The sequence below is a fragment of the Salminus brasiliensis genome, chromosome 22 (genome assembly GCF_030463535.1).
Source record: "Salminus brasiliensis chromosome 22, fSalBra1.hap2, whole genome shotgun sequence".
NCBI lineage: Eukaryota > Metazoa > Chordata > Actinopteri > Characiformes > Bryconidae > Salminus > Salminus brasiliensis.
Genome location: NC_132899.1, coordinates 32,649,173 through 32,663,617, shown reverse-complemented (window position 1 = coordinate 32,663,617; position 14,445 = coordinate 32,649,173). Strand labels below are relative to the sequence as shown.

At 44.5% G+C, this 14,445-nt stretch overlaps 3 protein-coding genes across 3 annotated transcripts in view; 1 reads left to right on the top strand and 2 right to left on the bottom strand.

Moving 5' to 3' along the window:
- Positions 1–885: 885 nt before the first annotated feature.
- LOC140543615 (uncharacterized) overlaps positions 886–14,445 on the top strand; it is a 15,483-nt gene continuing 1,923 nt past the window's right edge. The window contains exons 1-3 of the mRNA XM_072666719.1: positions 886–911; positions 2,183–2,479; positions 9,100–9,396. Of these exons, the coding sequence (XP_072522820.1) occupies positions 886–911; positions 2,183–2,479; positions 9,100–9,396 (620 nt within the window). The remainder of the gene's footprint in view (positions 912–2,182; positions 2,480–9,099; positions 9,397–14,445) is intronic.
- LOC140544373 (testis-specific serine/threonine-protein kinase 6-like) lies at positions 4,534–5,361 on the bottom strand. The gene has a single exon (XM_072667893.1). The coding sequence runs from the start codon at positions 5,359–5,361 to the stop codon at positions 4,534–4,536; it is 828 nt and encodes a 275-aa protein (XP_072523994.1).
- LOC140544372 (testis-specific serine/threonine-protein kinase 6-like) lies at positions 11,450–12,277 on the bottom strand. The gene has a single exon (XM_072667891.1). It carries the CDS (start codon positions 12,275–12,277, stop codon positions 11,450–11,452), a length of 828 nt encoding a protein of 275 aa, XP_072523992.1.

The window sequence follows — 14,445 nt, the reverse complement described above, 5'->3', positions numbered from 1 at the left end:
AGCTATGTGTGTGTGTGTGTGTGTGTGTGTGTGTGTGCATTTGCACATCTGTCAGCAATGGATGCAGCTTAAAGCTCCTCTGATGGTGCTCCCACATCTGGTAGAGCAGTCTCACTTACAGCCACCCACCACCACCAGCCTTAACTACACCCACCACCACCACCAGCCTTAACTACACCCACCACCACCACCAGCCTTAACTACACCCACCACCACCACCAGCCTTAACTACCACCACCACCAGTCTCAAGTACACCCACCACCATCACCAGCCTTAACTACAGCCAACCACCACCACCAGCCTTAACTACAGCCATCCTCCACCAGTCTCACCTACAGCCAACCACCACCACCAGCCTTAACTACAGCCATCCTCCACCAATCTCACCTACAGCCAACCACCACCACCAGCCTTAACTACAGCCATCCTCCACCAATCTCACCTACAGCCAACCACCACCACCAGCCTTAACTACAGCCATCCTCCACCAATCTCACCTACAGCCAACCACCACCACCAGCCTTAACTACAGCCATCCACCACCAATCTCACCTACAGCCAACCACCACCACCAGCCTTAACTACAGCCAACCTCCACCAATCTCACCTACAGCCAACCACCACCACCAGCCTTAACTACAGCCATCCTCCACCACCAGCCTTAACTACAGCCATCCTCCACCAATCTCACCTACAGCCAACCACCACCACCAGCCTTAACTACAGCCATCCTCCACCAATCTCACCTACAGCCAACCACCACCACCAGCCTTAACTACAGCCATCCTCCACCAATCTCACCTACAGCCAACCTACTTGTCCTGTAGCCACTTAGCTAGCGGCCTCTCCTGGGGTCCTGAAGCTCCAGCGCGAGCGCCCTGTTGATGTCCTCTGCTGCCTGTCAGTGCAGGTTAGCCCTCTGAGCTGATGAGTGTTCGGGGTATTTAGCAACTCATAAAAATAATAATATTAATAATAATAATAATAATATTAATAATAATAATGTTAATAATAATAATAATAATAATAATAATGTTAATAATGATAATAATAATAATATTAATAATAATAATGTTAATAATAATAATAATAATAATAATAATAATGTTAATAATAATAATAATAATAATAAAAATATTAGACCACATTCTAGATGATTTCTGATGGTGTATTATTTTATTAAAGGTGGTGAGAGAGGAGAAGGAGGTGAAGGAGGAGAGGGAAAAGGTGCTGAGATATTTAAGCTGCTCTGGTCCATCAGTATGACCAGCCGGACCAAACTGGTCAACCACCTCGGTCTCACTGATAGACCCTCTAAACCGTCCCTCCCAAAAAGAACCATGTGATGCCGTGCTGGTCAGGAGCTAAGTAAGCTGCTGGACCAGCTGGTTTACCAGCATTACCGGGGCGTTTCCCCCTGGACCACCAGCTTTTTCACCCACCTTGACCATCAAGGTCCAGCTTAGATCATCTGAAAGCAGCTGTTACCAGCTGATATGGATTTTTTTAGTCAGTGAAGAAACAGAAACAATAGGTTTAAAGTCCATTTGATGGACAAAAGTATGTGGACACCCTTTCTGATGATTGAGATACGGTGTTTAAGCCACACAAGCTTCAGTTGTTCTACTGATAGGCTGCTTAAATGTTCAGTTGAAGGTGAGCTACATTTTTATTCTATTTTTATTATATTTTTATTAAATTTTTATTATATTTTATTCTATTTTTATTATATTTTTATTATATTTTTATTAAATTTTTATTGTATTTTTATATTTTTATTCTATTTTTATTGTATTTTTATTCTATTTTTATTGTATTTTTATTATATATTAATTAAATTTGTATTGTATTTTTATTATATTTTTATTATATTTTTATTAAATTTTTATTATATTTTTATTGTATTTTTATTGTATTTGTATTATATTTGTATTATATTTTATTCTATTTTTATTCTATTTTTATTATATTGTTATTCTATTTTTATTATATTTTTATTGTATTTTTATTATATTTTGTATTATATTTTTTTGTATTTTTATTATATTTTTATTATATTTTTTTGTATTTTTATTATATTTTTATGAAATTTTTATTATATTTTTATTGTATTTTTTTTGTATTTTTATTATATTTTTATTATATTTTTATTATGTTTTTATTGTATTTTTATCTGAGCAGAAACCTCTTCAGCGAGCTGCTCCTGCAGCCTCCGCAGCCTCTGCTTGCACATCTGGATGAGTCGAGAGAGTACCTCCAACATTGCCTCCAGCAGCTCTCGCAGCTTCTCCTCGACCTCCTCGTTCTCCATGGGGGCGTGGACATCATCCTCCATCCTGGGATCGGCATCAGCATGACCAGCTTCACCAGGCTAGTCTACCAGTATGACCAGCTCCTGGCCAGCTTGACCGGTTCAGTCCAGTCTCTGGATTTTCCTCTCCACTGTCTCTGGATGCTCCGGAGTAGGATCTCATTCAGGTGACGTGTTTTGGACGTGTTGACCTTCCTGTTCTACCGTAGTTGTGTTCATGCACTGAATGCTGGGATATGTTGTGGGTTTGAGACCCGGGATCCACAAGCTGCCACTGTTGGGCCCTCGAGCAAGGCCCTTAACCCTCCCGACTGCCCCCCACTCCAGGTTAGGTAACTGAGGGGCTCTTGGCTAACTAGTAGGTAGAGTGTGTGTGTGTGTGTGTGAGTGTGTGTGTGTTGGTTTGAAGTGTAGTCCTGACCTGCAGCAGTGGTATTATCAGTTTTATTGGGATTATTATTCTGATGATTAGTGTGTAACTCTGACTGGGGGTCCGGGGGTCCTTGTTCTCCTCTCTTGTTCCTCTGTTGGTTTTGTTTGATGTGGCCTGTCTGAAGCTCGGCTTGTGGTCCTCGGTTCTCCTCATCCCCTTGTCCCTTCCGAGCACTGCTCAGTCGCCTTGGCTTTCCCCACCCAGCGTCCTGTTTTCCTCCCAGATCCCTGGTTTGTTATTTTGGCTCAGTCCTGCCTTAGATGTCATTATTATTATTATTATTATTATTAGTGTATTGTTATTATTATTATTAGTGTATTATTATTATTATTATTATTATTTTTAGTGTATTATTAGTATTATTATTAGTGTATTATTATTATTATTATTTTTTTTATTAGTGTGTTATTATTAGTGTATTATTATTATTATTATTATTAATGTATTATTATTATTGGTGTATTATTATTATTATTATTAGTGTATTATTATTATTATTATTAATGTATTATTATTATTAGTGTATTATGATCTTCTGTTTCTTCAAAGTGATCTAATGTGAGTTTAATCTTCAGACTCATCATAAAGATGAAGAGAGACGATCAATATCTAGGTTTTACTTTCAGTAGAAAACAGAAACATCCAGAACACATCAGTAAGGTAGAGCAGCACTTTATTATTGCTCAAAGACACACACACACACACACACACACTCACTCACACACACACACTCACACACACACACACACACACACACACACACACACACACACTCACTCACACACAAACACACACACACACTCACACACACACGGTTCGGTTCGGTTCGGTTCAGTTCGGTTCGGTTCGGTTTCGGTTCGGTTCCAGTCACTCCCCCACTGCTGCAAATTCACCATGGATCTCGTCTAGGTTCACTCTCACTCCTCCAGGCTCACTTGGCAGAGTTCCCTCGGAAGAGCTTCCTCATCCTCCCTCGAAGTGATCGTGAGACTCTGAGGATCGGTGCTGCCACATATTTCTTAGCTGCCCTTTTAACTGCAGCACAAAGCGGACTACAGTCACAGCAGCCGGACTCCTCCCCGACAACCTCTGCACCAGCTCTACTGCCACTACCGTCTTCCTGGACTGGGTCGACTGGGTGTGGGTGGGAACTGCTGCCCTCGTCAACGACGGTCACGACGAATCTGCCGATGACTCTGGGGGCCCTGCAGAAGCAATGGGGAGATGTAGGCATTGTTAGTGAGCTGATTCTGTACAGTAGCTACGTCTAAACCTTGAGTGATCTTTATCATGGCGTAATATGGACACTTCACCAAGTGTGTGTGTCCTTAGTGACAGTGTTGCCAGACTGACTGTGTAAGAAATAATCAAGCAGACAAACTTACCGTGGGTTTTCCTCCGAACGCTGGATGACGCTCTGCTCATAGGTGTTGGTTGTGGAGGAGAGGAGACCGCTGGATGAGGACAGGCTGCTCCAATCCAGGTCCTGGTCCTCGCTGTCCTCACTGCGTTCTCCACTGTGTTCCCCTGCAGTTTCACACACTTGCACCTCCGGAGAGCTTTCAGACTCGGGGACGGATGAATTTGCAGAGTCGCTCCTGTTCCTGTTGATGAAAATACAGGTGATTGTAGCAAACTGTCCCACTGTCCCATTGAGAAATGCTGCTTTGTGAAAAGCTATTTATTTACTATAGCTAATCAATCAATAAAGGATCAATAAAAACAGTAATAAATAATACATGGATTATCAAAAGGACGCGACGCTGGAGTTCCAGCACAGCGCTCTACTTACTGCTCCTGCCTGGCCTGCATCCAAGGGTGGTTCGCCACGTTTCTCACCGAAGGCCGGGTGAAGGGATTGAAACGCAGCATGTAAGAAATGAAGGCCCGACAGGGCTCCTCCACCGCGACCCCACACGGATACTCCACAGCTTTACGCTGGAGCTGTGTGAGAGAACAGTGAGGGTCTGAACTGAAGGGCAAGAAGCCGGTGACCATCACGTACAGGATGACGCCCAGGCTCCAGACGTCACTCTTCAGGGGATCGTAGGGCCTGTTGAGAAGCACCTCAGGAGCGCAGTAGCAGCGAGTGCCACAGTAAGTCTGGCTGAGGGAAGGGTAGCCTCTTACAAAGCAGCCCAAGCCAAAGTCGGTCAGTTTGACCTGACCATCAGCGCTCAGCAGGACGTTCTCGCATTTCAGGTCTCGGTGGGCGATGTCCTGCTGGTGAAGATAGCCCACGGCATCGACGATCTGGGAGAACCACATCCTGGCCTGGTTAACGGGGAGGCGTCGGAGCGCCTTGATCTCGTGAAGGAGGTCGGTTGCGGCTACCTCCATCACAATGAAGACCTGTCCGTTGGGCATGTCGAAACTTTCGTGCACCTGAATGATGTGAGGGTGCCTCACTCTCTTTAGGATGGCGAGTTCCCGGGGCAACTGCTTCCAGGCGAAATCTGATGATTCCTTCCTGCGATCCATGATTTTAATGGCCACGTGTTTGCGGTGCCTCTGTGATGTGGCCAGTTTCACCGTGCCGAAGCCTCCTTCCCCGAGGTTGTACACCACCTCGTAGCCCAGGCTTCTCAGAACTCCACCTGCCTCGTCTGCCTCCATGTTTACCACTCCTCCTGTCTCCATGGAGAAGCAGTTAGGAAAGCAACGTAGAAATGTTCCGTCTCGCTGCTGAATTCGGACTGAGCCACTGGGGGAGAACCCCCCCTTTTATAGGCTCTGTGACATCATCAGTATGACATCACAATGGAGGAAGTGGAAGACTCGGGTCCCTGAGCTCAGTCCCCTTGTTGACTGTATACGACTGGATGTGCCCCTTTCCCTTACTTAAGCAGCACATGACCCCACTTGCAGTGATAGTACGGCTGAGTTGATTGAACACGGCCAGGCCTGTTTAGACTAAGCCATGTGCAATACCTGCTGAGGCCAGCAGGGGGAGCCTGAAAACCTCGTACCACTGCCGTGCAGAGGCTGTGTTCTCAAAGCCACACCTGGACCAGCTGTGTTTAAAGCTTTACATTACAGCTGTTCAGTCACCTGTTTTTATTCACATTGATTCAGAAAGGTCTCCAACTACCTGTTCAGGTGGAAAATCGAAAAATCTTATTTATTATTAATAATAATAATAATAATAATAATAATAATAATTAAGAATTAATAAATGGGACGCTCAGGTTTTCCCTTTAGAATTTGAGTTTCTAGGCAACTAATGCGTCCATAATAATGAACAAGCTGTATAAAAATAAATAAATAAATAAATAAATGTAAATAAATAATAAAAAAGTGAAGAATTAAGTTAAATTAAAATGATTATTAATGATTAATGAGACCAAACTTAGCAGTAAAATATTATATGTTACTTTAAATAATTCAAATAATTTCACAAATTCCTGCTGTTCCCAAATCAGCCTAAAAAATGTGAATAAATTTTGTGTAGTTTATAGTGTTTATTATATGTATTTATATTTATATATATATATATATATGTATGGCGTGCAGTGGGAGGGGAGAGTACGTATGGTTGCAAACACAATGGGAAGAACACTTGAACCATTTATCAGAGTAGAAAAGAAGCCTGAAGTAACTTCTACAGGTATTAGACTGGTTCATCAGGAATTCTGCTGTATTCTTTTAATATGCCCACAAGAGGGCGCTCAACTACCATGTTGGTACTTCATCAGAGGTCTGCTCCCAATCATGACACCGTCCTTATTTAGTACCCAAAGTACTAAGCCTTTCATACATACACATTACCCATCAGACACTTCAGCCTGATAGATATAGATGTTTATGAATAGAAATGTTTATAAGTGCAACAGACTGTAAAGCCAAAGCTCCGAGTGGCTCAGCGCTCGAACCCACTACCGCTACGGCCTGGGGGTCGCAAATTCCAGTCCTGAGCCCTGAGTCCTTTCCCTCTGAGAGGGGCAACAGCTTCCACACAGCTTCCTTAATTCAGTCCAGTGTCTTCTTTAAGCACAGTCAGCCTCCTTTTCCTGCTAGCTGGGACCATGTAATCTATTTGGACAGAAGTATTGGGACACCAGCTCATTCATTGCTTTATGTGAAAATACTTTTTTTGGAGAGCGTTAGTGAGGTCAGGATGATGGATGATGACCACCACCCCACCTCATCATCCCCAACCGACCAGCTCATCCAATCAGAAGTACTGGATGGAGCTCCTCCACCATCATTCCAGAGAACACAGTTCCTCCACTGCTCCACAGCTCAATGCAGGGGGGCTTTTTACCCCTCTAGCCCACTACTAGTATTAGGCAGCATGGTGCCCATAGGTTCATGCTTATCTGCTCCAGGGAGTCCTATTCTATTGGCAGTACTTCTCTACAGGGACTAGACAAGCTATGTGTGTGTGTGTGTGTGTGTGTGTGTGTGTGTGCATTTGCACATCTGTGTCAGCAATGGATGCAGCTTAAAGCTCCTCTGATGGTGCTCCCACATCTGGTAGAGCAGTCTCACTTACAGCCACCCACCACCACCAGCCTTAACTACACCCACCACCACCACCAGCCTTAACTACAGCCAACCACCACCACCAGCCTTAACTACACCCACCACCACCACCAGCCTTAACTACAGCCGACCACCACCACCAGCCCTAACTACAGCCAACCAGCACCACCAGCCTTAACTACAGCCAACCACCACCACCAATCTCACCTACAGCCAACCACCACCACCAGCCTTAACTACAGCCAACCACCACCACCAGTCTCAACTACAGCCAACCACCACCACCAGCCTTAACTACAGCCAACCACCACCACCAGCCTTAACTAAAGCCAACCACCACCACCAGCCTTAACTACAGCCAACCACCACCACCAGTCTCACCTACAGCCAACCACCACCACCAGTCTCAACTACAGCCAACCACCACCACCGGTCTCAAGTACACCCACCACCATCACCAGCCTTAACTACAGCCAACCACCACCACCAGCCTTAACTACAGCCAACCACCACCACCAGCCTTAACTACAGCCAACCACCACCACGAATCTCACCTACAGCCAACCACCACCACCAGCCTTACCTACAGCCAACCTCCACCAATCTCACCTACAGCCAACCACCACCACCAGCCTTAACTACAGCCAACCTCCACCAATCTCACCTACAGCCATCCTCCACCACCTGCCTTAACTACAGCCATCCTCCACCAATCTCACCTACAGCCAACCACCACCACCAGCCTTAACTACAGCCATCCTCCACCAATCTCACCTACAGCCAACCTACTTGTCCTGTAGCCACTTAGCTAGCGGCCTCTCCTGGGGTCCTGAAGCTCCATCGCGAGCGCCCTGTTGATGTCCTCTGCTGCCTGTCAGTGCAGGTTAGCCCTCTGAGCTGATGAGTGTTCGGGGTATTTAGCAACTCATAATAATAATAATAATATTAATAATAATAATATGAATAATAATAATAATAATGATAATGATATTAATAATAATAATAATATTAATAATAATGTTAATAATAATAATAATAGTAATATTAATATTAATATTAATAATATTAATAGGCATTCTAGATGATTTCTGATGGTGTATTATTTTATTAAAGGTGGTGAGAGAGGAGAAGGAGGTGAAGGAGGAGAGGGAAAAGGTGCTGAGATATTTAAGCTGCTCTGGTCCATCAGTATGACCAGCCGGACCAAACTGGTCAACCACCTCGGTCTCACTGATAGACCCGCTAATCCGTCCCTCCCAAAAAGAACCATGTGATGCCGTGCTGGTCAGGAGCTAAGTAAGCTGCTGGACCAGCTGGTTTACCAGCATTACCGGGGCGTTTCCCCCTGGACCACCAGCTTTTTCACCCACCTTGACCATCAAGGTCCAGCTTAGATCATCTGAAAGCAGCTGTTACCAGCTGATATGGATTTTTTTAGTCAGTGAAGAAACAGAAACAATAGGTTTAAAGTCCATTTGATGGACAAAAGTATGTGGACACCCTTTCTGATGATTGAGATACGGTGTTTAAGCCACACAAGCTTCAGTTGTTCTACTGATAGGCTGCTTAAATGTTCAGTTGAAGGTGAGCTACATTTTTATTCTATTTTTATTCTATTTTTATTACATTTTTATTATATTTTATTCTATTTTTATTATATTTTTATTATATTGTTATTGTATTTTTATTATATTTGTATTATATTTTATTACATTGTTATTCTATTTTTATTATATTTTTATTGTTTTTTTATTATATTTTTATTATATTTTTTTGTATTTTTATTATATTTTTATTATATTTTTTTGTATTTTTATTATATTTTTATTATATTTTTATTATGTTTTTATTGTATTTTTATCTGAGCAGAAACCTCTTCAGCGAGCTGCTCCTGCAGCCTCCGCAGCCTCTGCTTGCACATCTGGATGACTCGAGAGAGTACCTCCAACATTGCCTCCAGCAGCTCTCGCAGCTTCTCCTCGACCTCCTCGTTCTCCATGGGGGCGTGGACATCATCCTCCATCCTGGGATCGGCATCAGCATGACCAGCTTCACCAGGCTAGTCTACCAGTATGACCAGCTCCTGGCCAGCTTGACCGGTTCAGTCCAGTCTCTGGATTTTCCTCTCCACTGTCTCTGGATGCTCCGGAGTAGGATCTCATTCAGGTGACGTGTTTTGGACGTGTTGACCTTCCTGTTCTACCGTAGTTGTGTTCATGCACTGAATGCTGGGATATGTTGTGGGTTTGAGACCCGGGATCCACAAGCTGCCACTGTTGGGCCCTCGAGCAAGGCCCTTAACCCTCCCGACTGCCCCCCACTCCAGGTTAGGTAACTGAGGGGCTCTTGGCTAACTAGTAGGTAGAGTGTGTGTGTGTGTGTGTGAGTGTGTGTGTGTTGGTTTGAAGTGTAGTCCTGACCTGCAGCAGTGGTATTATCAGTTTTATTGGGATTATTATTCTGATGATTAGTGTGTAACTCTGACCGGGGGTCCGGGGGTCCGGGGGTCCTTGTTCTCCTCTATTGTTCCTTTGTTGGTTTTGTTTGATGTGGCCTGTCTGAAGCTCGGCTTGTGGTCCTCGGTTCTCCTCATCCCCTTGTCCCTTCCGAGCACTGTTCAGTCGCCTTGGCTTTCCCCACCCAGCGTCCTGTTTTCCTCCCAGATCCCTGGCTTGTTATTTTGGCTCAGTCCTGCCTTAGTTGTCATTATTATTATTATTATTATTATTTTTAGTGTATTATTATTAATATTATTAGTGTATTATTATTATTATTATTATTTTATTAGTGTATTATTATTATTATCAGTGTATTATTATTATTATTATTATTATTTTTATTAGTGTATTATTATTAGTGTATTATTATTATTATTATTAATGTATTATTATTATTAGTGTATTATTATTATTAGTGTATTACTATTATTATTATTAGTGTATTATTATTATTATTATTATTAGTGTATTATTATTATTATTATTAGTGTATTATTATTATTATTAGTGTATTATGATCTTCTTTTTCTTCAAAGTGATCTAATGTGAGTTTAATCCTCAGACTCATCATAAAGATGAAGAGAGACGATCAATATCTAGGTTTTACTTTCAGTAGAAAACAGAAACATCCAGAACACATCAGTAAGGTAGAGCAGCACTTTATTATTGCTCAAAGACACACACACACACACACACACACTCACACACACTCACACACACACACACACACTCACACACACACACACGGTTCGGTTCGGTTCTGTTCGGTTCGGTTCGGTTTCGGTTCGGTTCCAGTCACTCCCCCACTGCTGCAAATTCACCATGGATCTCGTCTAGGTTCAGTCTGGACTCACTCCTCCAGGCTCACTTGGCAGAGTTCCCTCGGAAGAGCTTCCTCATCCTCCCTCGAAGTGATCGTGAGACTCTGAGGATCGGTGCTGCCACATATTTCTTAGCTGCCCTTTTAACTGCAGCACAAAGCGGACTACAGTCACAGCAGCCGGACTCCTCCCCGACAACCTCAGCACCAGCTCTACTGCCACTACCGTCTTCCTGGACTGGGTCGACTGGGTGTGGGTGGGAACTGCTGCCCTCGTCAACGACGGTCACGACGAATCTGCCGATGACTCTGGGGGCCCTGCAGAAGCAATGGGGAGATGTAGGCATTGTTAGTGAGCTGATTCTGTACAGTAGCTACGTCTAAACCTTGAGTGATCTTTATCATGGCGTAATATGGACACTTCACCAAGTGTGTGTGTCCTTAGTGACAGTGTTGCCAGACTGACTGTGTAAGAAATAATCAAGCAGACAAACTTACCGTGGGTTTTCCTCCGAACGCTGGATGACGCTCTGCTCATAGGTGTTGGTTGTGGAGGAGAGGAGACCGCTGGATGAGGACAGGCTGCTCCAATCCAGGTCCTGGTCCTCGCTGTCCTCACTGCGTTCTCCACTGTGTTCCCCTGCAGTTTCACACACTTGCACCTCCGGAGAGCTTTCAGACTCGGGGACGGATGAATTTGCAGAGTCGCTCCTGTTCCTGTTGATGAAAATACAGGTGATTGTAGCAAACTGTCCCACTGTCCCATTGAGAAATGCTGCTTTGTGAAAAGCCATTTATTTACTATAGCTAATCAATCAATAAAGGATCAATAAAAACAGTAATAAATAATACATGGATTATCAAAAGGACGCGACGCTGGAGTTCCAGCACAGCGCTCTACTTACTGCTCCTGCCTGGCCTGCATCCAAGGGTGGTTCGCCACGTTTCTCACCGAAGGCCGGGTGAAGGGATTGAAACGCAGCATGTAAGAAATGAAGGCCCGACAGGGCTCCTCCACCGCGACCCCACACGGATACTCCGCAGCTTTGCGCTGGAGCTGTGTGAGAGAACAGTGAGGGTCTGAACTGAAGGGCAAGAAGCCGGTGACCATCACGTACAGGATGACGCCCAGGCTCCAGACGTCACTCTTCAGGGGATCGTAGGGCCTGTTGAGAAGCACCTCAGGAGCGCAGTAGCAGCGAGTGCCACAGTAAGTCTGGCTGAGGGAAGGGTAGCCTCTTACAAAGCAGCCCAAGCCAAAGTCGGTCAGTTTGACCTGACCATCAGCGCTCAGCAGGACGTTCTCGCATTTCAGGTCTCGGTGGGCGATGTCCTGCTGGTGAAGATAGCCCACGGCATCGACGATCTGGGAGAACCACATCCTGGCCTGGTTAACGGGGAGGCGTCGGAGCGCCTTGATCTCGTGAAGGAGGTCGGTTGCGGCTACCTCCATCACAATGAAGACCTGTCCGTTGGGCATGTCGAAACTTTCGTGCACCTGAATGATGTGAGGGTGCCTCACTCTCTTTAGGATGGCGAGTTCCCGGGGCAACTGCTTCCAGGCGAAATCTGATGATTCCTTCCTGCGATCCATGATTTTAATGGCCACGTGTTTGCGGTGCCTCTGTGATGTGGCCAGTTTCACCGTGCCGAAGCCTCCTTCCCCGAGGTTGTACACCACCTCGTAGCCCAGGCTTCTCAGAACTCCACCTGCCTCGTCTGCCTCCATGTTTACCACTCCTCCTGTCTCCATGGAGAAGCAGTTAGGAAAGCAACGTAGAAATGTTCCGTCTCGCTGCTGAATTCGGACTGAGCCACTGGGGGAGAACCCCCCCCTTTATAGGCTCTGTGACATCATCAGTATGACATCACAATGGAGGAAGTGGAAGACTCGGGTCCCTGAGCTCAGACCCCTTGTTGACTGTATACGACTGGATGTGCCCCTTTCCCTTACTTAAGCAGCACATGACCCCACTTGCAGTGATAGTACGGCTGAGTTGATTGAACACGGCCAGGCCTGTTTAGACTAAGCCATGTGCAATACCTGCTGAGGCCAGCAGGGGGAGCCTGAAAACCTCGTACCACTGCCGTGCAGAGGCCGTGTTCTCAAAACCACTCCTGGACCAGCTGTGTTTAAAGCTTTACATTACAGCTGTTCAGTCACCTGTTTTTATTCACATTGATTCAGAAAGGTCTCCAACTACCTGTTCAGGTGGAAAATCTAAAAATCTTATTTATTATTAATAATAATAATAATAATAATAATAATAATTAAGAATTAATAAAGGGGACGCTCAGGTTTTCCCTTTAGAATTTGAGTTTCTAGGCAACTAATGCGTCCATAATAATGAACAAGCTGTATAAAAATAAATAAATAAATAAATAATAAAAAAGTGAAGAATTAAGTTAAATTAAAAAGGTTATTAATGATTAATGAGACCAAACTTAGCAGTAAAATATTATGTTACTTTAAATAATTCAAATAATTTCACAAATTCCTGCTGTTCCCAAATCAGCCTAAAAAATGTGAATAAATTTTGTGTAGTTTATAGTGTTTATTATATTTATTTATATTTATTTATATATATATATATATATATATATATATATATGGCGTGCAGTGGGAGGGGAGAGTACGTATGGTTGCAAACTCAATGGGAAGAACACTTGAACCATTTATCAGAGTAGAAAAGAAGCCTGAAGTAACTTCTACAGGTATTAGACTGGTTCATCAGGAATTCTGCTGTATTCTTTTAATATGCCCACAAGAGGGCGCTCAACTACCATGTTGGTACTTCATCAGAGGTCTGCTCCCAATCATGACACCGTCCTTATTTAGTACCCAAAGTACTAAGCCTTTCATACATACACATTACCCATCAGACACTTCAGCCTGATAGATATAGATGTTTATGAATAGAAATGTTTATAAGTGCAACAGACTGTAAAGCCAAAGCTCCGAGTGGCTCAGCGCTCGAACCCACTACCGCTACGGCCTGGGGGTCGCAAATTCCAGTCCTGAGCCCTGAGTCCTTTCCCTCTGAGAGGGGCAACAGCTTCCACACAGCTTCCTTAATTCAGTCCAGTGTCTTCTTTAAGCACAGTCAGCCCCCTTTTCCTGCTAGCTGGGACCATGTACTCTATTTGGACAGAAGTATTGGGACACCAGCTCATTCATTGCTTTATGTGAAAATACTTTTTTTGGAGAGCGTTAGTGAGGTCAGGATGATGGATGATGACCACCACCCCACCTCATCATCCCCAACCGACCAGCTCATCCAATCAGAAGTACTGGATGGAGCTCCTCCACCATCATTCCAGAGAACACAGTTCCTCCACTGCTCCACAGCTCAATGCAGGGGGGCTTTTTACCCCTCTAGCCCACTACTAGTATTAGGCAGCATGGTGCCCATAGGTTCATGCTTATCTGCTCCAGGGAGTCCTATTCTATTGGCAGTACTTCTCTACAGGGACTAGACAAGCTATGTGTGTGTGTGTGTGTGCATTTGCACATCTGTCAGCAATGGATGCAGCTTAAAGCTCCTCTGATGGTGCTCCCACATCTGGTAGAGCAGTCTCACTTACAGCCACCCACCACCACCAGCCTTAACTACACCCACCACCACCACCAGCCTTAACTACAGCCAACCACCACCACCAGCCTTAACTACAGCCAACCACCACCACCAGACTTAACTACAGCCATCCTCCACCAATCTCACCTACAGCCAACCACCACCACCAGCCTTAACTACAGCCAACCACCACCACCAGCCTTAACTACAGCCATCCTCCACCAATCTCACCTACAGCCAACCACCACCACCAGCCTTAACTACACCCACCACCACCACCAGCCTTAACTACAGCCAACCACCACCACCAGTCTCACCTACA